Source organism: Sus scrofa, chromosome 15 (genome assembly GCF_054392235.1).
Source record: "Sus scrofa isolate SSC_HxYL_T2T_F1_AM1 chromosome 15, Sscrofa_HxYL_maternal_Yorkshire_Landrace_v2.0, whole genome shotgun sequence".
Classification (NCBI taxonomy): Eukaryota; Metazoa; Chordata; class Mammalia; order Artiodactyla; family Suidae; genus Sus; species Sus scrofa.
This window is the reverse complement of record NC_139397.1, coordinates 153,847,471-153,868,655: the sequence shown is the minus strand read 5'-3', so window position 1 is coordinate 153,868,655 and position 21,185 is coordinate 153,847,471. Positions and strand designations below refer to the sequence as shown.

Below are 21,185 nucleotides of genomic sequence, written 5' to 3'. Positions count from 1 at the left end.
GGTGCCCGCCCCCTCCGTCGCCCCGGTAACCGCCGTCCTAGGCTGCAGCCAACCAGGTGAGTCGCTACTGGTCACATGACAGAACGGCCCAATCGCATTCGAGTGTTGGGAAGTCCGCGCGAGAGTCCCAGCCCCAGGGGGGCGTGGCTCCCGAGGTAAGAGGTGGCGGGGCTGTGCGGTCCCGGCGGCTGCGCTTCTCCGTCCCGAGGCTCGTAGCTGTGCTCGCTGAGACTCACACCTGGGAGGCCGGCAGCGTCTTGTCCTCGGGCCGATGCGGCTCGGTTCGGGGCGTCGGAATCTCCTGGACTCGCAGGTTCCTGGGGCCGAACGGGCCAGAGCGGCCTCGGCCGAGGATGGGCCGCGAACTACAGATCCCAGCCTGCCGCGCCCCTCCCAGAATGCACCTCTTCCGGCGTGGGCGGCGGGCCCGGCGCCTGCTGTCGGGAAAGCGGGTGACTCTTGGGAGGGGAACTGTGAGCGGGCCGGGGCTGTTGTGTGGTCTGCCGCTGTTGTGTGCTGGGGTCCTGGGGCGTGTCCCAGCCCGCGGAGGGCCTTCCCGGGCCGGAGAAGCTGTGTCAAGGCAGGCTCCGGTCAGACGCGCTGTATTCTGAGCAGGGCAGGGAGTCGGGCTGGAGCATCCTCCTGGTCCCCGGATGGCCGGGCATCTGGTTCTGGTGGGCTGCACGGTGACCCGCCGGACTTGCGGTTATAGCTCACGGCCGCTCAGTGCTGCGGGTTGGGGAGGACAGTGATTTCGGGATCTGTCTAAGGGTTTACCCTTGCTGCAGGATCCCGCCCTTCCCCATCCACACTCCCAGGAAGGAAGGCAGTGAGCCCGAGGCTTATTCTTTGCTACTTCTTCTTCCCTGCGGCTGGAGCCTTCACAGAGGGTCGCACGGTGGAGAAGAGGGCCTCAATCCTTCTAGGACAGCTCTCTGCTACCTATAGAGTTTCTGAGATTTTTTGCATCCCCAGGCCGATTTTGCTCCCCCCCCCCCATATGAATGGTCGTCAGATTGAAGCCGTTCTGCAATATTATCCCAAAGAGAAGTTCCCAAGTTCCTGTCTTGGCTCAGCGGAAACTAATCCGACTAGGAACCATGAGGTTGCAGGTTTGATCCCATCTTGCTCAGTGGGTTAAGGATCTGGCGTTGCCGTGAGCTGTGGTGTAGGTTGCAGATGCGGCTTGGATCTGGCGTTGCTGTGGCTGTGGCATAGGCTGGTGCCTGCAGCTCCGATTAGACCCTTAGCCTGGGAAACTCCATATGGCGCGGGTGCGGCCCTAAAAGGACCAAAAAAGACGGAAACAAAACAAAAAAACAAAAGGGAAGTCCCTATTGCAAATGAGAAACAGCCTGGTCCTTGAGCCCCTGTCCTGACCTTCGTACTCTGGAGCCCTGGGTGGCTGTGACAGCTGTGGCTCTTCCCTCTGAGAGGCCCAGCAGGGCCCGTGTGAGTAGCAGCTGGTAGTGGCAGCATGGCTTAGGCTCTTTTGACCCCCCCAGGCCCCAGCCACCTGCTGTGGGGCCCTAGGGTACTAGAAGAAGGAGTGGCGGCACCATCTGAGCCCTCTCTCTCTCTCTCTGGGTGCTTACTTGACCTTCCAGCTCCCAAGGGTGCTAACTCTCGCAGAGGTCTCTGACTCCTTGGCCGGTCTGCACTCCGGAAGGAATCCGGAGTGGCCCAGGCCCCGCTTCACGTGGGTGTCCTCAGCCAGGAAGAGATGAGCCTCTTCCCTGCCCGGGTGCTGGGCACTTGGTCTGCCCCAGGTAACCCAGGGGGTGGTTAGTGGCAGAGCTGGGGCCAGCCCAGGATCTGGACTCTTTAAGGGGGCCTCTGCTGTGCTGCTTGCCCAGGCTTGCATGCTCTGAGGAACAGGCAGCACCCCGTGGGCATGTCAGTTGCCCAGGGCTGGGCCCAGGCCTGGACGAGGGGCCAGGCGACCCTTGGTGCCGGGTAAGCAGAGCCCGGGTCTTCAGAGATGGGCTTGTGACCAACACTAAGATGGCATTAAGGCAGCTCTCCCGTGGTCGACCTGCCTGACACAGCTCCTTCTGGGCCACACTTACCCCCGCAAGCCCTGTGGTCCCGTGCCTATGGAGGGTGGTGAGGGCCCCGCCAGGGCTCCGAGGCCCGAGGTGAGAAGCCAGCGGGGCTCCAGGCCTGAGGGAGGGCGGAGCTGCTGCACCTGCAGGCTGGCAGAGCGAGCCTGGGTTTGGGGCCAGCACTGGGGAGGGTTTGTCTCCTTGAAGGTACTTGGTCGGTAGTCACAGGAGGTGGGGTGGGGCCGGGGAGCCGCGTGGGACCTCGGGAGGCCCTGTGGCTTTGGACCAAGGATGGGCCTGAGGCCCTCAGGTTAGAAGGACAGAGTTTGGGAAAAGCGTCAGGCGGACTTGGTTAGACTGTTTACATTGACAGGTCTGAGTTGCCCGGCACGTCCCCGTCCCAGGCAGCCACGGATGGGCCCGAGGACCCAGGGCCATGGGGCTCCTGTCCCTCTGAGCGAGGCTTCTCTCTGGGATCCTCCTCCCTTGGCCCTGGGCCTGCAGGATGGGCCTCGCCCGCACTTCCCAGCACTTGCTGCCCTTGAGCGGCACCCAGGGTGGGAGCCAGGCCACCCGGGCAGGCCCAGGAGGCCGGTAGAGCGGTGGCCCGGGGCCCGGCTCTGCAGCACTCTGAAGTCACCTGAGCAAGCATCACTGGAGACCTGGCCCTGCCGGCAGGTGTCCTGGCTGCTCACCAGGGCCCTGTCTCCATCCACAAACCCTGTGGTGCAGAGGGCGGTCTGTGGACTCAGTGGGGGCCGTCTGGGGGCCGATGAGGACTGCGCCTCGGTGGGATGGGCGCAGTGGGGGTGCAGCGGGAGGGGCTCCGGGAAGCGTGGGCCTGCCTCTGCCCCCGTCGGGAGGTTACAGCTGAGGAACTGTCCCAGGCAGGGCTGGGAAAAGCCGCCTCCCCTGCCTCCGCGGTCAGTTCTCCAGCAGAAGCCAGGATGGTTCGGCCCCTCAGGGCTCCAGCTCTGGACAGGGATGGCACGTGGAGTTGGTACGGTCCTCACGCATCTCAGGGTCTTGTCACTGCCCCATTGTCCAACAGAAGAGCCTGAGCTGCCAATGGGGGAGGCGGCAGCTTGGGATCCCACAGCTGTAGGGGGGCCAGAGCCACGTCCTGGAGCCAGGCCGACGCAGGCCACTGCTCGCTGACAGAGGAACAGATGCTTCTGGGGCCGTGGTTTGGGTTAAGTGTGGCGCTTTTCCTTTAACCTTATTGCAAAATAATACGGGCTCCTCACAGGAACCGCCCCCCCCCACCTGTTGCTCCAAAATGGTCACGTGTTGTCCATTTTCATTAGGGACACGATGCGGAGCGTTTCCGCCCTTGGCTTCGGCCCCCGAGGTGACCGCACCGTGGGTGTTGCATGCACTTCAGATTCTGTCATCGTTTCCTCTGCTTGCACATTCCTTTTGAACAAGGGAGGTTTATCCCTGCGGCCGGGTGGGCGTAGCACCCTGTCCTTAGCGCCCGCCCCCTGCCCTGCCAGGCCCTGCCAGGCCCTGCCTCTAGGCGCCCTTCCTCTGCTCTTGGGCTTCTTCCTCCCAGGGTCTGGCCGGTAACTATTTAGAAAGTGAAGAAAAACCCTTAACAGCTGACCTCCGCTTCCTCTTCGGGAAAGGAGCACACTTTGGTGGTGGCGGCTGCAGGTGGCTCGGCCTGGCCAGGGAGGCCTGGCGGGCGCGTGCAGAGGCTCAGAGTGGGAGGCCGGGTCGCAGCCGTGGGGGGCGAGGATGCCTGGGTGGATGGTGGATTTGAGCTTCTTTGTGCAGCTCCACGGCCCCAGGTCTCGGGTGAACTCTGCCCCCTGCTCCCCTGCATGCGCCCCATCCCCTTCCCTTTGCTGACTGGGAGCAGGCTTTGTCGGTTTTCCAGCCCCTGAGTCTTGTCTTCACGGCGACTGTGCTGTTTCCTTAATGAAATCCAAAAATTTAAAAGCGTCCCCTTAAAAAACCCAAGCTCTCTGGCCGCTAGTCAACTCCCAAGTGCCTGCGGCTGTCTCACGCTATATCTCAGCCCCGCTGGGCGGCCAGGCTGCCTGTGGCTGTGGTCCTCGGGGCCCTGGCCCCGCTCCCGGGCCTCGGCTTGGGCTGGCGTGCGTGCGGCCCTCCCGCCTGCTGGGCGCTGTCCCGGGCTTGGTCTTTAGATCTGAAGTTCCACCCGCGGCATGTGGCCCAGTAAGTCCCAGCAAGAGTGGGGGACGGGAGAGTCTGCACCACATAGGACCCGGCCCGAGGGACTCAGACGCCTGGACTCCAGAGAGGCTCCCCCAGGGCCCCGCCTCACGGGCCCGCCTTCCGTGGCCCCAGCTGGCCTGATGTTCACAGCCACCTGTCCCCGTTCTGGACACGACCCCCTTGACCACTCTGCTGCCTGACCGCGCCCTTCTCTGTCCCCAGAGTGCAGCTGCCTCCCAGCGTTGTGCCCTCAGCCCTTATGGGGGTCCCTACTGTCCTTTGCTGAAACCCCCACCTCCGTGCATGGGGCAGGTGTGAGCGCTGTGAGCGGATGTGGCGTGTGACCCCGGCACAACCGATTGCTGCTGCGAGCCCTGCCCAGCCTGCCTCCATCTGGTGCGGAACACAGCCCCCTGAGGAACCCGTGACGGGAAGCGCACCGTCCCACCTGGCCTGACGGGCACGTGCATGGCAGAGAAATAAACTTTTGCTGTTGAAGACGTTCGTCTCGTGGGGTCACTTGTTGCTGGAGCACAGGCAGCCCCAGCAGAGGTGTGGGGCCTTGCCGGGACATGGGACCCAGGACCCAGGACCGCCCGGGGCTGGGAGGGCCCATGCCCCGAGGCTGCAGCGTGGCGGGCTGTGTGCGCAGCGGTGACACATCTGGCAGATTTCAACTGTGGTGACTCACGAGACAAGCGGCATCCAAAAATAACTGGCAGGTCTGGCGGGAGAGGTTGGGAAATGCTGGCAGCCGTGTGTTGGTCACAGACTGTGTTTGGCAAGACACCACGAGGAAGAGAGAGGCTACGAAAACCTCCCGGGTTTGTGGGCTGGGGCGCAGGGGCTCCCAGGCAGGTCAGGACCAGCTTGGACAGTGACAAGGACAAGGCAGCGGGGTCGGGTGGCACCCCGCTCACAGCGCTGGGCTCTCTTCTGAGCTTTGCACTGTCGGGCGAGGCAGGCAGCGTGGAGCGAAGCACATCTGAGCTGTGTGTCCCGCAGGCACAGGGGTTCTGGAATCGGGGACCCTGGGGACCACGGGGTTCTGAGAGTTGAGCCGCCAAAGAAACCAGGGACCTGGGACCAAGGCGGCCTTGGCAGGGAGGTGGCTGAGCAACAGTTCCGCCTGCCAGGAGGGCTTGGCCAGCGCCATGTTCAGGTGTGGCCAGGAAGAGGCTAGGCCTTTCCAGGGGCAGGGCCAAGGGCCACGGGGAACCCAGGGCTGGGGAACCCACTCCTAGGACGGGGTCCCTGGCAGGCCTCTGGCTCTGCCACTGGGCACCTCCGTGATTCTCCTTTGGCAGGGATGTTGCCGCTTGGCCAATCCTGTTTTCTGCAGGGTGGGTGACTGGCCTGTCAGCTCCTAAGTCTCCGGGTGGAACGGAGCCCCAGCCGGTCCCGGTGCAGGCACAACACAGGCCCTTGCTCATTGGTGGAGACCCCCCCCGCCCCCCTCAATCCTGGGCCACGACTGGGCAGGGCCTGGCTCATCTCCTGGCCGGGGTGGGATCTCCAGGGCAGCAGAGAGAGGTAGCCGGCTATGTGGTGACCTGGGGGCTGGTCCGCCCACATCCTGGCCCCTGGTGTAGCGTGGGGCTCTGTCTGCTCAGGGGGTTAGGCGACGTGTTGCTCCGGGGCCAGAGCGCGCAGTCGTGGTGGGCGTCCTGCAGTGCCAACACACAGACCCACAGGAAAGGCTGGCTGCCCTGTCAGGCTCACCCCCAGCACCCACGGCTCAGCCCTCCTTCGCACCGGTGCCCCAAGGGGAGTCCCCGGCCTCGTCCCTCGTCTGAGCCCCACCTGTACCTGCAGCCTCTCCTGCACCTGTGCCAGCAGATGCCCGGTGCCCCCAACCTCCATCCTCCGGGATCAGCCCTTCCCTTACTCGTTTGGGACAGGACACGTCGCTGAGAAAGGCCCACGGCAAGGCTGGTGACAAGAGGCCTCCTTTGCCTTGGCATTTGAGGGGCTGGGGGAGGGCAGGGCAGCCTGCAGCTGGTGCTCAGACCCCCGGGGGCCCCGGAGGGCAGAGCTGAGGTGGTTAGGAGGGGCCCTCAGCCCTGTCCAGCATCTTCCGCGTCTGGCCAGGGGCCTGTGTGGGAGGACAGGGCTGTGCCCAGCTCCAGACCCCGACCTGGGGCAGCTGGTGGAGGCGAAGGACGAGAGGCGGGCGGGGAGGCCGGCAGGTAGTTTGCAGAGTGGAGGTTTAATGGGACGATCGCGGTGACCCCGTGGTGGCTGTCCCCCAGGTGGCCCAGCTCTAGCCACCGGGTCCCCAGGCATCTTCCAGCAGGGTGGGCCCACAAAGAGCACCAGTGCTGCCTGCCCTTCCCGCGTGCTATTGCTGCAGCGGCCTCAGGCAGCCAGGAGACAGACTGTCCCACTCCCTGGGGCCTGGGACCCGTGTTCCCTGAGGAGCTAAGGCTTTCTGGGGACCCCTCCCCAGGGACATCCACCCTCTCCCGGCTGTCCCTGGCCCCCACGCGGAGGGCTGCTCTGTGTCCTTGACCCTCTGCAGGGGCCACCTGAGGCTGCCACCCCCAGGGGTGGGTTGCGGGGCCCTGCGGGGAGGAGGCGGGCCTCCCGCAGATGTAAGGCACAGTGTGGCGGGCGCCTTCGCCCCGGGGCAGCGCTGGCGGTCAGGTCAGTGTTGAGACAGGAGGGCGTGGCGTGTGCGGGCCGCTCCGGGGCCTGCAGTGCAAGAGAGCTGGGGGACCAGGTCCGCGGGCCTCGCCGGCCACGGGAGGTCCCCGGAGAGCCCGCAGCGGGGCGTGGGCCCGGGCAGAGCTCCCGGCCAGAGCCGAGGCGCAGTCATGGCAGCCCGGGCGCCGAAGGCACAATCGTGGTGTCTGGGGGGAGGGGGGGCAGGGCTAGGCGGACACGTTGACGTCCCTGAGAGAGATGGCGCTGCCGGGGGCCTCGTCCCCGAGCAGCAGGGCTGGCGTGTCGGCGGCCGCCTCCGAGTCCGCGGCCGCCTCCGAGTCCGCTCCGGCGGCGCCTTGCTCCGCGCTGGGCTCGGCGCCGGGGCCCAGGCCCTGGGACAGGATCTGCTGGATGGTCCTGCGCAGGTTGGGGTGCAGGCGGCCCTGCGTCTGGTAGAAGACCTCCAGGGCGAAGGACTTGAGCGCGCCGGTGCACAGGTCCTCGTACAGCGGCAGGGTGTACATGCGCGACATCTGCGGGGCGGGGCTCAGTCGCACGCGGGCACCCCCCCCCGCCCCGCCCCCGCGGGCCCGCTGCAGACGCCCCGTCTTCCCGAGCCCGGCTGCGGGCACCCACAGGGGCCGGGGCGGGGCTGGGGGAGGTGCTCCGATGCGCCCTGGGAACCCGCTCGCCCGCGCCCCCTGCCAGCCCAGGTACCCCGTGGTCCCCACCGCCCTCTCTGGGACGCCCAGGCGCCGCACCTGGCTCTCGAGGAAGCGCCGCACCCTGTGGAGGTCCGGGTAGTAGTCGTTTCGGACCACGATCTGCAGCCAGCGGATGCGGATCTCCGCGTTCATGGAGTCCAGCAGCGAGGAGTAGCACTGGGACAGGCTCATCACCACCTCTGCGGGACCACGCGGGTCAGGGCCGCCCGCCACTCCCCTTCCCGCCCCACCAGAAGCCACCCTCCCAGGACCCACCCTGGGGCAGCGGGGACCCGTCCAGGAGCCGGTCCAGGAAGAGCGCCGTCTGGAAGGTCCTCCACTTGGAGATGTCGATGGCGCGGGCGGAGGCGGCCGCCTGGTCCAGGGGCTCGGCCGTCCACAGCTGGAAGAGGGCCTCCACCGGCCGGGTCAGGCTAGATCCCTGAGACAGGTCCGGCTCGGCCAGCGGGGGGCCCGTGGCGTTCAGCCAGCGCTCAAACTCCAGCCCTGGGGGGAGACGGGATCTTGGGGCCCCGGCAGGCCTGCCCAGGACACTTCTGGGCATAGTCCCTGGCAGTGACTGTTCACCGCCTGGGAGCCCCCCCCCGGGGGGTGGGGGGCACTTTGGAGGGGGAGCCCTTGTGAAGGGGCGCTCCCAGGGCTGGAGCCGTGATGGAGGCACCCTCCCCTCCACGCCTCTCCTGGGCAGAAAACCATAAGGCACTTTAAACCCCTGGGTGGGGCCTGGGGGGATGCTCTGTACCCCCAGAGGGTGGGCAGCGACGCCCTGCTCTACAGTGCCGGAGCTGGGTGGCTGGGAGAGCGGGCTTCGACTGCTGCTCACAAAGCCCTGAGCACTTATCAAACCTTCCAAACACAGGGTCCCGGCCCCGCCCCACTGCCCTCCTGCCAACCCTGGCTCCTCCCCAGACCTCAGACCTCTCTTCCCCCCTCGCCCCGCCCCGCCCCCCCAGTATCCTAGGCCCCTGAGCCCCTGGATGACCAGGGACGCCGTCGGGACCCTCACACAGGCAGGCCAGCTGGCTCCAGCCAGGTCGGAGGCAAACCTCCCTCTGCCTGCGGGTCGCGCCCCAGGCCCTTTGCACAGTTCCCATCACTCTCTTTGGGGGGCTGCCCCACCAGCTCTGCTAGCCTGAGCGCTCTCTCCTCCGGGAGGTCCTCAGGGCCCCTCCCGGCCAGGACACTCACCCTCCTCTCTGCCCTACAGCGTCCAGCCTGAGGCTCGCCTCGTCCAGCCAGGCTTGGTTGCAGGAAAGGCAGAGCAACCCGAAGGGCCTTCCTCCAGGCAGAGGTGCCGTGTGGTACAGCCGAGCCCCCAGGCCCACCCTCAGACCCACAGCCCCCCCGCAGGCCAAGGCCACTCACCTGCCCGGCAGTCGACGCTCTGCTCCTTCAGCTCCGGGAAGAAGGCCAGGAAGGAGTCCAGCAGGTCCTGGGCCACCACGCTAGTGAACTTGTACTTCTCCACGTAGGCCTGCTGGGGCGGGGGCAGGGTTCAGACGGGCCCCCACACGGAGGGGTCTGCAAAGGTGGTGAGGGGTGCAGGGCCCAGGGCGGGCACAGAGGCACCCACACCTGCCAGCCGGTCCCACCAAGCAGCCCGAACTGGGAGGGTAGAAGAGGGAGGAACCAGCGCCTGGCACGGGGTCCCAGCTCCCCTCCCAGGCCCCTGCTCCACCACCACCACCACCACCCCCCGTACCAGGGCGGTGGGCGGGGGTGGGGGGGAGGCCTGTCCCGGGAGGGGCCGCTCACCCGGAGGAAGTCATCAAAGCGCTGGGGGTCCCCGCAGAGCTGGGACAGGTAGTACACGAAGCAGTAGCCCTTCTCATAGGTGAACAGGTTCATCAGGTGGCTGGGATTCACCCCTACAGGCAGAAGAGCCCGGCTCTGGGCAGTGCCCTCCGCCTGTGTCCTGGGGCAGGAGGGGCCAAGGGCGCCGTCCCTCGTGTCTGCATGCCCCGGGAGGGCACGGATGGGGCCTTCCCACCCTGTGATGGGTGCTCAGAGCCTGTGAGGCGGTGGCAGGCTGAGGGAGCCTGGGGAGGCCGCCTGGGGCTGGGGCACCTGGCCAGCGGAGATGCCACGGGGCAGAGGAAGCAAGGCGTGGTGAAGCGGCCCTGCGGGGTGACACTGATCCGCGCAGAGCAGGCCCTGCGGGAGCGGGTACCTGGCTCCAGCTTGACCTGCAGCTTGCTGACCGGGCTGTCCTCCCCAAGGAGCTTCATCTGCCTGTGCAGGGCGTCCAGGCGGAAGGCTGTCTCCAGGCAGGTGAAGGCGGCACCTGGGCAGGGACAGGGGGCTGGCCTGAGCACCCGGGGCCGCTGCTCTGGCCCGGAGCCCTGCGGCGCTGAGCCCCGGCCACCCGGCTGGACGCATGCGCGGCCGGGGGCCCACACCCCGGGGGCCAGGCTGGGCTCAGCGTCCTGTGCAGCGCCCGCCCGGGCGGCACCGCCAGGCCCTCCTCCGCCCGGCGGGCGGCCGTGGGCAGTACCGTAGGTCTCGGTGGTGATGCGGCGCTGGGCGTAGGTGGCCAGGCCCTCGCTCAGCCACATCTCCTCCCACGTGGCGTTGGTGACGGCGTTGCCGAACCAGCTGTGGGCCACCTCGTGGATGACGTCGATGACGAGGAACTCGTCGCTCTCCAGGATGGAGGAGATGATGAAGGTGAGGCAGGGGTTCTCCATGGCCACGATGGGGAAGGAGGGCGGCAGGAAGACGATGTCATACCTGCCGGGGGCAGCACAGGCGGGGACCCTGAGAGGGCCGGCCCCACGGCGGGCACCCCTTCCTCCCCAGGTCAGACGAGGCCCCCAGACCCTGGACCCCAGTGCTTCCCGGCGGGCGGGGACCCGCCTTCTGCCCCCCGACCCCGCAGCCGCCAGGGCTCCCAGAGCCCCAGGACATACCTGCCCCACAGGTACGGCCCGTACAGCCTCTCGGCCGCGCTCAGCCACTGCTCCACGGCGCCCGACAGCTTGCTGGTGGCAGTGGGCAGGAGGCACGGCTCGGCCCACACGCGGCTCCTGTCACAGGGGAGAGGGTGGGCCGGGGCCGACCAGCCCCCAGCCCCCAGCCCGCTCATCCTCCAGGCCTGCCCTCCGCTCCTGGGCTCAGGTACCCCCTCCACCTGGTCTGGCCCGCTGCCCCCGCCCTTCCCACGGTGGGGCTGCCCCCTCCTCCTGTCTCTGAGTCCAGGAGGCCGCACAGGGGGACCAGCCTGAGCAGGGGGCTGGGGGGGGAGCCCCGCCTCCAGGTCTGGGGTACGTGGGGGTGAGAGGAGCCTGGCCGGCCTGGCCCCACTGTGGGCTCCCCAACAGGGCAGCCGCGGACTCGGGCCGCACAGCCACGCGTGCTGGCATCTCCGTGAGGCTTGGACCCCGGGCAGCGGCAGCGGCTGCAGGAAGCAAGAGGCGGCCCTACCTGGGCCCGATGTCTGCCGGCTGGAGGTCCCCGGCCACGAGGGCCACGAGGTAGGCGGGCACGGGGTGCTCCATGTGGAAGCGGTAGACGCCCTCCTCCTCCACGTAGCTGCTCTGGGTGGCGCTCATCAGCACCTGCACCCCCGTCGGGGCCTGCGTGCGAGGAGGCCCCGCCCATCAGGGCACCCCGAGTCAGGTCCCTCATGTCCCCAGTGGGGACACCACAGCCTGAGTCAGGACACCCTGCGTCCCCACGGGAAGCCTCACGTCCCAGGTCAGGTGGCTGCACCGCTGTCAGGGACCCTCCCATCCCCATCAGGGACCCCCACGCTGTTCGGGGAACTCGAGCTCCTGGTCTGCACACCTCTTGCCCCAGTGGGGAGGTGCTGCCAGGCTCGGGCCAGGACCCCCGGGCTCCGGCCACTCCAGGTGAGCTCTCCCCTCTCGGGGGCCTGCGGCTCGCCCTGGGCCCAGGGCCCCAACGCCATCGGACTGCCTCTCTCGCACAGTGAGGAGGGGGCTCCTTCTAGGCCAGTGGTCCCAGGGGCAGCGGGCGGGGGCCAGGTCAAGGCAGGGAAGCGTGAGGAGGAGGGGCTGCTGATGGACTGACCTTGACCACCGCCGAGTAGGTGCACTTGACCGCGGGCGTGTCAAAGCACGGGAAGAAGGAGCGGTTGCAGACAGAGTGGCCCTGGGTGAAGACAAAGGGCTTGGCACTGCCGTAGGTCAGCTCCGGGTCCAGCCACCAGATCTGCAGCGGGAGTGGGTGGGCATCAGCCGACAGCCCCCGGGCTCTGGCCAGTCACGCCCTCCCCGCAGGCCTTCTGGAGCCCCGTGCAAGGAAGGAAGGCGCCCAGCGGGCGGGGGACCAGGCGGCCCTGCCCCACTGAGAGCAGCATGTGGGGCACCAGGGCACCCCTGCCAGCCCCGCCTTGATCCCTGGAAGCTGGACAGAGCTCTTCCAGAGAGTGAGGCCTTGGGAAGTGACCCCATCCCACTGTCCGGCTCGGGCTTCCAGGCCCAGGGCCATGGGGGCAGCAGCAGGAGATAACGGAGCAAGGAAGGGTCAGGGGGAGGCCTGATGGGGCTCGTTCACGGCCAACAGCAGCTCCTGGGCACCAGGGCTTGCCCGCTGTGGGCAGGTGGGGCAGCTGACCCGGGTGCCCTGCGCTTCATCCCCAGGGCCAGGCCTCCGTCCGGGCAGGAGGCCCCCACCTGGGTCCAGGCTCTGCCAGGCGGGAGCAGACCCCGTCTCAGCCAGGAAAGGGTGCCACGGACGTGGAATCGTGCGGAGGCCAGCATCCTGGGGGCCTCGCCTGCTGGGAGGGAGCAGGCAGGCCGGGGCCCAAGGCCACACCTAGGGATGGGAGGGACCCCACAGGGAGATGGGCCCCAGGCCAGGGAGCTGAGGCCAGGTGCTTAGAGGACAGGCTGGAGTGGAACAGCCTCGTGGAGACCACTGGCCCTATGTCTGGAAAGTGGCGGAAGACCCCTCGACGGCCGCCAGCACCCAGCTGCCCACCTCCCTGCTGGGCCAGGCTGAGGCAGCGTTGCTGGGCCCCTCGCTCAGCTGCAGGAGGGCTGGGACCTCCCCTTATGACCTGGCTCACAGGGTGTCCCTGGGATGGGCTTGGGGACGAGGGGGACGACGCCCTTCAGGACTTCCCTGCCTGAAAGCCACCTCCCCTGCGCAGTGCTGGTGGTCCGGGGAGGTGCCGGGAACAGGCGTGCTCCTGGGAGGGTGGCGCTGCCTCCTGCCTCCACGCCTGCTGGATGCCTCTCTTGGGCCAGCTCCCCCCCAGATGCCAGGGCTGGGCCCCACCCCCGTAGGGAGCCCTCCCCTGTGCCCTCCTGCCCACCACTGCCACTAGCTCTGCCCAGAGCCATTTCAATCCACCCCTTCTCATCTCCACCCAAGCATTTTGGAATCTCCAGGAAAGTCAGCACGGAGCCTGGCGGCTGGCGGGGGCGGGGGGGGGGGTGTGTGTCCTGCCCAACCATGGCCATTTTGCAGGGTCCTGAATCTGCTCTCCCGCTGCCCTCCTGCCCCAAGGACAGCACAGTCATTGAAGCAAACTGGGCTGTTCCTTGTCCACTCAAGGGACCAAAGGCACACAGGTCCTGCCAGGGCCACTGTGGAAGGACCCCAGTCCCCCGCAAGTGACAGGTCTGTGGACACCACTACTCGCCACTGGGTGCTGTCCATGCGGAGACGAGAGAGGCAGGGACCCCAGGCCCAGGAGCAGCTGCTTTCCTGCAGACCCCAGATCTCAGCGGATCCCCAGACTTGGCAGGGCGGCCTATCCAGTTCCTGCAGCCCCAGCCAGGCCACTGTCAGCGTCCACAGGCTTCTTCAAAACTTCCTTTTGCCGCTACATCTCTGCCCTCTCACTCCCGGGGCCAGTGGCGCTACCGTCCCTTTCTGCTGAGCCCCCGGGGCTACCTCAGATGTTCAGAAGGCCCGTTTGGGGAGCCCGTTCAAGAATGCAGACTCCTGAGCCCTGCCACTGAGCTTCTGGGGCTGGGACCCAGGAATCTGCATCAAGGAGACGCCAGAGGACGCGGGTTCTGCTGCGGGCAGCCCTTGGCTCCCACTGGGCACAGGCCCCCGAGGTCCGGCTGCTGGGGGCAGGGTCAGACCAGCAGGGTGGCCTGTTACAGGCCCTGGTGCCCACACTCTGCTGGTCTTTGGTGGACCAGACAAACAGGCTCCAAGTTTACAGATCAAAGTCAGGGAAGACCCAGCTCCCTTTTCTCACTGCTGTGGTGGGAGGCCCTGGCTGTCAGAGGGCAGCAGGCTGCCGGGGCCACCCCAGCCGGTGAGTGGCCAGGCCAGCACACGCAGCAAAGCTCCCAAAGGAGGGGAGGGGGCAGGGCCTGCTGAGGGCTCCTGGGAATGACGCAGGAAGTCCGCAGGTGTGTGTCTGGTCTAGGCTCCTCCTGTCCAGATGTCACCTTGGTGGCCCCTGGCCTGATGCCTCTGCGTCACTCGCCCATCACCCTGTCCCTTTACATGCCATGGGTGTGACAGGTGGGGCCTTCTGGGGTCTCCCAGAGCTGTGTGGGTGTGTGCGCTCACGCACACCTGTGTGCGGGGTGGGGGGTCGTGTCACAAGTGTGCTGTCTGCACGGGACAGGAATGAAAAGTCCTGCTCCATCCTGAAAGCCCCACCACGGTGGAAGAATGCAGCGGCCGCTGCACCCAGCCTGGGCCACCCAGCCTTCTGCTGAGCCCCCCGGGGGCAGAGGGAGCTCCATGCCCAAAGCGCTGGTGTGTGTCTGTGCTGGGAACACGCGGCCACCCAGCTGCAGCATCTGCCAGTTGTTGCCCAGGGCCCAAAGCATTAGAGCCAAGCAAGCCCTCTCTGCCTGCTGCTCTGGCAGGTCTGGACCTCACGCCACCTCCAGGGAACAGAGGGGCGCCCACAAGTCCTTTGAAGGCTCAGGTCACACGGAGGCCCTTCCACATCTGACACTCTCAGTGCCAGGCTTCAGCAGATGTCTGGCTTGGCATGTGCTCACCAGATGCTGCCCTGGTCCCCAGGCAGAGATGGTCCCTGCCACCTGAACGCACAGGCTTCCGTGGTGGCATGCCGTCTCCTGTCCCCACGGCCTGTGGCCAGCACCCAGCACCCAGGCTCTCACTGGGTCCAAGGCACCTAAGGGCTCTCCGGGCACAGCTGGGAACCCCTGCAGGCGCCTGGACAGGACTCCAAGGCCAGGTCGGGGAGCGCCCCTCTGGAGCCAGGCTGGCCCCACCCCTCGGCAGGTGCCTCCGGCGCACAGCCCATGTTAATGCCCCCTAGCCTGGCGGCGCCTGAAGACGACCCCGCGCCCCGCCCGCCGCTCCGAGCGCCCCCGCCCCCGCCCCGGACTCACGGCGGGGGCGTCGGTCGAGGTGTAGCGCAGGATGACCTGGAAGGGCTGGTGCGCCTGCAGCTCGGGCGGCAGCGTGACGGTGAGCGAGGAGCCGTAGTCGGTGAACGGATCCACCCGGAAGGCCAGCGGGCAGCAGGCCGCCTCCGCGTCGGCCGTCTCGGGAAAGGCGGGCAGCGGGGGCGGCGGGGCCGGCCCCGGCCCCGGCCCGGGGGCGCCGAAGGCGAAGGCGCAGGGCGGCTCGGCCGCGGCAGCGGCGGCGGCGGCGGGGGCGCGGCGGAAGGCAGCCGAGTGCAGGCGCAGGGCCGGGTGCGCGTCGAGCACGAGCGCGCGGGGCGCGGGCCGCAGCGCGCACAGCTCGAGCACCAGGCAGCCGGCCAGCTCGCGCGCCTCGGGCCGCAGCTCCAGGCCCAGCTGCAGGTGGCGGAGGCGGAAGAGCTGCGCGCTGGAGGCCGAGGCCACGTCCAGGGCGGGCGGCGGCTCGGGCGGCGGGCGGGCGGGCGCAGCCTCGGGGCCGGACGCCTTGCGGCAGCAGCACTGCGCCGCCATGGCCGCCCGCGCTAGGGGCCATCCATGGGCGGCGGCCGCGCGGGGCCGCGGGCAGCGGGCGAGGGGCGCCGGGCAGCGGCGGCGGCGGCGGCGGCGGGGCGCGGGCACAACAGGAAGTCGCGCCGGGAGCCGCCCGGCCCGGCCCCGCGCCGTGCGCCGCCCCGCTCGGGCTCCGCTCGGCCGCCGCCGCCGGGGGCGCTGTGCGCGGGGAGCCGCGGGCGCCGGGGAGCTGGGGGTGGCGGGCGGTGAGCGGGGCTGGGGCCGCGAGCCCGGGGCACCGGGGGGCACCGCGTGTCGGCTGGGGAGCCTGGGAGCTCCGCTCGGGGCCGGGGGCGATGGGCGCGGCCCGGGGCGCAAGGCTGGGGCCGGCGCTGCTGTGTGGGACGGGGCTGCTCCGGGTGGCCGAACGGCCGTAAGGTCTCCCCGGCCCTGCGCGCTTCCTACCCGGCCCGCCCCCGGGAGCCGCCAGGAGTCGGGAGGGCTGCGGCCGGCCAGGTGCCTGCGGCAGGGAAGCCGGGAGGTGCGCATCGCGCGCCCTGGGCTAGTCGTCCATTCGGGGGCCCCAGCGCGGGAGGGCGCGAGGGAATGGTTCCCGTACACCCCCCCCCCCCGTGAGGCCGGTGGCCTGTGCGGCGTGCGTGGAGGGCATGCAGCTCGGGAGCCTTATGGCCGCGCTGTCGGGTAGTGTGGCTCTTTGGATTTTCGTGAGCGGTTCAGTTCCAGTTGTGCCAGCCGAGGCCTCCCTGTGTGCCGGGAGGGAGGGTCGTGTCTGGCTCGTGGCGGCCATAGTCCACAGAGCAGATGGCCCATCCTCATGGAAAGTTCTGCTGGATGTTGCTGCCTTGAGGGCTGGCAGGGCCCTGGATGGAGATGGCTTAGGAGGCGTGTGCTGGGCAGTAACCCGACCCCTGGTCCATCCAGAGACCTGGGCCCAGAGGGGAGGGGAAGGCTGCCGACCAGCGACCAGCGGGGACGCTCACAGGGCCAGCGTCAGGTGGGTCTCAGCGCTGTGGTACGAGAGGGGCCACCAAGATGTTGCCGTCATCACCCTGGAAGGATCCGGGGCTTTGGGGACCCCCACACTCCTCTCTCCCCTGCTCAGTCGCCACGTGGCGAAGAGTGGGGCCTGACTCACATTGCCCTTGACCCTTGAGTCAGCCCCGAGTGGTGGTTAATCCTTCTGGAGCCAGTGCGCCCATCTGTAACCGAGTGTGGGGCCTGCTGGCCTCCCCAGCGTGGGGGCGGGGCAGGAAGGCCGGCGAGGGCAGGACGCATGTTCACTGATTCGGAGCACAGGCACCACGGCATCTCAGTGTTCCCTCTGTGCCATCCTAGCTGGGGGGGCACAGCCTCCTTATCAGGACCCACACCCCAATCTCACCAGTCACCCAAGGAGTGGGTTCGGTTCTGTATCTGAGACTCAAGACGGGGGAGAGCTGGGGTCTGATGAGTCCTGGGTGCCCTCAGGCGGGCCAGCGCCTGCCCACATGCCAAGGGCAGAGCATTTTAGACGGCACTCCCAATTTGACCAGCCTTTTGGAGCCCCCCTCTCCCAGGCCAGTGTAGCTGGAAGACCCCTCATGAGGACCGCGTGTGGCCCCCACGCTGGCCTGCCCTCGCCACCCTCAGGTAGGTCTGCCAGCTACCTGGGCACTCAGGGCATGCTAACATCCGAGCATCTTGCCCTCCTGGTCCTCTGCACTTGGGGAAGCAGGGGTTGGGTCCCATCCCTTCTCTCCGGGAGGGCTCTGGGTGTCTCCCAGCGGCCGGTCCTGCGCACAGGAGAGGAGAGCAGCGGGGCGGTTACCCCTTCTCCCGTCCCCACCCTGGGAGCTAGCACCCAGGGGTCAGTCCTGAAGGAGCAGGCGGGTGTGTGTGCCAATGTTCAAGCCAGCCCGAGACGCTTGAGAACTGCGAAGGCCACAGCGTCTCTCCGCTCTGCACCCAGGCCCTGACGGGGTGCAGGCAGCGCCTTCAGTGCTGGGGGCCACTGCCCTGCTGACAGAGCTCCAGGGTGACGGCGGTGTGTCCCCTCACCCTGCCCCCGTCTCCCGGGGAGAGGAACCTGCAAGTCAGAACCACCAGAGGCTGGGATTCGTCCCGTAGGAGTTTTCACACACCAGCCTTTGCGGGATCCCATCCTGGCTGGCTGGGATGGGCTGGTGCAGGTGACACTCTGCCTGCACCCCAGCCGTCTGGATGCACACGGACTGGACACCCTGTTCAAGGAGACTGGCACCAGGGAGGGAAGTGGGTTCCTGCCTCCCCTGCTAGCAGGTAGATGTGGAGCTGGGGGAGCTCCCAGGAAGCCAGCTCAGGTGGGGGCTGTGTGGTCCCTGGGACAAAGGTCCCAGGATACCTGGGCCTCAGGTGGAAGGTTCTCAGAATGGAGCTGGTGAAATGAAAAGCTGTGACCCAAAGACGTCCTTCAGCTGCGCCCAGGCTGACGTCCTTGTGCCCCTGTCACCCAGGGCCAGGTCAGCAGGTGAGGGGTGGCCAGCAAAGCTACCATGAGCATGCAGGATAAAAATCTGGGCTCAGGCCCTGGCTTCTGATGCCCTAGCTGGTTTTGGTTGTTGTTTTCTTAGGGCCGCACCTGTGGCATATGGAAGTGCCCAGGCTAGGGCTGAATCAGAGCTACAGCTGCCGGCCTACACCATAGCTCACAGCAACGCCAGGTCCTCAACCCGCTGAGCGAGGCCAGGGATTGAACCTGTGTCCTCATGGATACTAGTCAGGTTCATTACTGCTGAGCCACAACAGGAACTCCCTGACTTCCTAGGTGGGCAAACCGTTCAGCTTACCTGAGGTTACAGACGGAGCCATTTGGCGCCTGCCAAGTGGAGACAATGGCATTTATTGTTGGTGACGAAGTGACGAGCCACCACGTAGCCATCTGGGGCTCCGCAAGCCACCGAGGCATCAGGGGTTGCTCTGCTGGGGGGAGCGGGGTGACTGATCCTGACTTTCACAGGGCAGCGGGGCTTTGCTGCTGCTCAGTGGGGCCAGGAGGAATATTCTGGAATTCAGGATGCCTCCCAACACTGCTGGGTTGACAGGGACGGCACGGGGCAGTCTAGCTAACGTAGGCTCTTGCAAAGACCCGGACCCGAGGCCCTGGCTGAGAGAGAGTGGAAACGATAAGTACCAACTGCAGCATTTTCGTCATTACGTTGGGATGTGCATCTCTGCACGTACTAACCAGGGCGAGGTTACCTGTGACGCATGTGTCACCCAGTGTTTCTTTTGCTCTTTGCCCATCTTACTTGAGAGGTGCTGATGGTGAATTTCCTAGTATCGTCTTTGGCCATAGGACGTCCAGGTGAGGTGCCCCTGATCCAAAGGGGGAGTCGACACGCTCAGACGTGTGGGTGGTCAGTGCACTGTCGGCATGGCCGTGGCTGCAGGATGTCAGGCCAGGCCTTGATGCTGCTGCTCAAACTGGGGGGCCAGGCAGGTAGGATGCGGGTACGGACACGGAGAGCCGCAAGGGTGCCCACCCTCACCTGTGTGTTGCAGCAGCTACAAATATGGAAACCGAGGGCCCTCCCCTGCTGGATCCCATGTTGGTTCTGTGATAGGGCCAGTGTGGGACTGGGGAAAGCCACTGTGGCTTGAGCAGGTGGCAGCCCCAGATGTCCTCCCAGAGTCCCCCGCATCCGAGTGGAAGGCAGCCCCGGTCAGGGTGCAGAGGCTGCGAGACTCCTGACCTTGGCTACCCGGCCTCCATCTCTCTGTAGTAGATATCTTTCTGGCTAAAATTCCTGAAGCTTTTTTGTTTTTTGTTTTTCTCTTTGTCGGCCGCACCTGCAGCGTATTGAAGTGGTTTTGATGTTCCCGACCGAGCCCTGTCTAATAAACCTGTGATCTGGGGAGGAGGGGTCCCCAGTTCTCTCCTAGGGGACACACTCCTGCACTACGGTCAAGAGGGGCCAGAGACCGTCAGGAAGTTGCAGAAAATGAAAATTCCGTGGGACGTGAAGCAGGAGAGGCAAAGAGCACCCTCCCGTCGGTGCACGAATTACCTCTTCCCCACCGGACGCCGCATCAAACTCCGAGCGCGGTGCTTTGGGGCTGGGCCTTCCCCAAGGCTGACCGACTAGGGCTCACTCGGGCCCGCGGGCTCTCCCGGCAGGAGGGACTGGGACTTCAGGGCCTCCTCGTACTTCTGGAGCTGGGCCCAGAAGCCCGGGTTGGGCTCGGCCACTGGGCGGGCGCTCTTCACGGCCTGCAAACGAGGGGCTCAGGCTGCACACACCGTGCGGCGCTCGCTGCAAGTCCGCAGACGCCCCCACGGCCCGGAGGCCCCGCCTCCACGAGCGGGCCCCGCCCCTGCCCAGAGCCGCGTCCCGCCCAGAAGAATCTCTTCCGGTTTCGAGGTCCGCCCTGACGGAAGTTCCCGCCGGAAGCCCCGACCCCGGAAGTCCGGGCTTACCTGGAAGGCCCGATCCAGGCTCAGGCCGCCGTGACGCATGAGGTAGGCGGTGCAGACGGCCGCCGAGCGGCTGCGGCCGTTCTTGCAGAAGACGAGGCAGGCGCCACCTGCGCGCATCGCGGCTTCCATGGCGGCGCAGGTGGGCTCCAAGTGCGCCAGCAGGTCCTCTGCCGGGTCGTCGAATACGGGCACGCGCAGCTCGGCCACGCCGGGCGCGCGCGGCCCGGGCTGCTGGCGCGAGACGTTGACGCACAGGGTGACGCCCGCGCGCTCCAGCATCGCCTGCGCGGCCGCGGCGCGCGCGCTCCCGAGGAAGAGCGAGGGTGCGACGCGCACGAACGGCGGCGGGGAGGCCTCGGCAGCTCCGCGGCGTTCGGCTTGTTTTGGGTCCATGACCGGCGCCCGGGCACCCACCCCGGGAGACTATTTTGAGCCGTCGGGCGGCCCGCCTGGCACCGCAGGGCCCTAGAGGCTAGAGGCCTCCCTGGGCCGCCCCGCCCCTCTCCCGGCCGGGTTTTGGCCGAGCACAGGCGGGGCACACCCCCAAGGCTCTGGCCGCCTCCTCATTGGTCAGGCCCAGCCGGGGCTGCGGCCGTTGCCTGGCCCCTTGACCATTGGGAGACTCCGATTGGCCGTAGCGGGGTGGGCGGGTCCGGGTTGTTGGGAACGAGCCTCAGGGCCCGCAGGCCCGGGCCGCGCGGCTTCAAGGCGGGGCTGCGGAGGTGGGCTTCTCCAGCGGTGGTTGACGCGCCCGGTAGACTGTCACAGATTGTCACCTGTGCACTGACCGCGTTGTTTTATTGGTGGCCACCTTACGGAGTTCTCTTATAACTGCAGTGCCAGCTGAAGTGCCCTTTAGTACAGCTGTTTACTCCTTTTTGTTACCTGCCTTCTAACAAATCACCCTGTAATTTCTGCACTTTAATTTTCCTTTTATGGTGAAACATGGTTTATATGAAATAAAACTATTTACCATTAGCTTTTCAACGTTTTTACATAGTCCAGTATTTTCGTTTTTATTTTTCTCAACTATTAATTTTTGGGTCATTACTGTAATTTTTAAGAACTAAACTTTAGGGAGTTCCCATCGTGGCACAGCGGAAAGGAATCTGACTAGGAACCGTGAAGTTGCGGGTTCGATCCCTGGCCTCGCTCAGTGGGTTAAGGATCCGGCGTTGCTGTGAGCTGTGGCTCTGGCGTAGGCCGGTGGCTATATCTCCGATTAGACCCCTAGCCTGGGAACCTCCACATGCTGCTGGAGCGGCCCTAGAAAAGACAATAAAATAAAAATCAAAAACTAAAC

General features: G+C 66.8%; 2 protein-coding genes and 1 long non-coding RNA gene across 4 annotated transcripts; 1 reads left to right on the top strand and 2 right to left on the bottom strand.

The window, feature by feature from the left end:
- Positions 1 to 135: 135 nt before the first annotated feature.
- Positions 136 to 4,729, top strand: LOC146396248 (uncharacterized). The gene is made up of 2 exons (XR_014829141.1): positions 136 to 452; positions 4,452 to 4,729. It is a non-coding gene; the product is annotated as an uncharacterized LOC146396248 (long non-coding RNA).
- A 1,690-nt stretch (positions 4,730 to 6,419) lies between these two features.
- On the bottom strand, positions 6,420 to 15,536 carry RNPEPL1 (arginyl aminopeptidase like 1). Of its 2 annotated transcripts, none has more exons than XM_084998777.1 (11): positions 14,902 to 15,536; positions 11,633 to 11,773; positions 11,024 to 11,175; positions 10,510 to 10,626; positions 10,095 to 10,330; positions 9,771 to 9,884; positions 9,356 to 9,468; positions 8,966 to 9,077; positions 7,856 to 8,086; positions 7,637 to 7,779; positions 6,420 to 7,408 (listed from the first exon to the last, which is right to left on the bottom strand). In XM_084998777.1, exons 1-11 carry the CDS (start codon positions 15,445 to 15,447, stop codon positions 7,103 to 7,105), a joined length of 2,211 nt encoding a protein of 736 aa, XP_084854903.1. In that variant the 5' UTR covers positions 15,448 to 15,536; the 3' UTR covers positions 6,420 to 7,102. The 2 variants fall into 2 exon arrangements, with proteins under 2 accessions (XP_084854903.1, XP_003133849.3); XM_003133801.4 differs by having other exon boundaries at positions 8,966 to 9,074.
- A 2,747-nt stretch (positions 15,537 to 18,283) lies between these two features.
- Positions 18,284 to 20,387, bottom strand: DUSP28 (dual specificity phosphatase 28). The gene is made up of 2 exons (XM_003359711.5): positions 19,883 to 20,387; positions 18,284 to 19,675 (listed from the first exon to the last, which is right to left on the bottom strand). The coding sequence occupies exons 1-2, from the start codon at positions 20,273 to 20,275 to the stop codon at positions 19,547 to 19,549; spliced, it is 522 nt and encodes a 173-aa protein (XP_003359759.2). The 5' UTR covers positions 20,276 to 20,387; the 3' UTR covers positions 18,284 to 19,546.
- Positions 20,388 to 21,185: the final 798 nt, after the last annotated feature.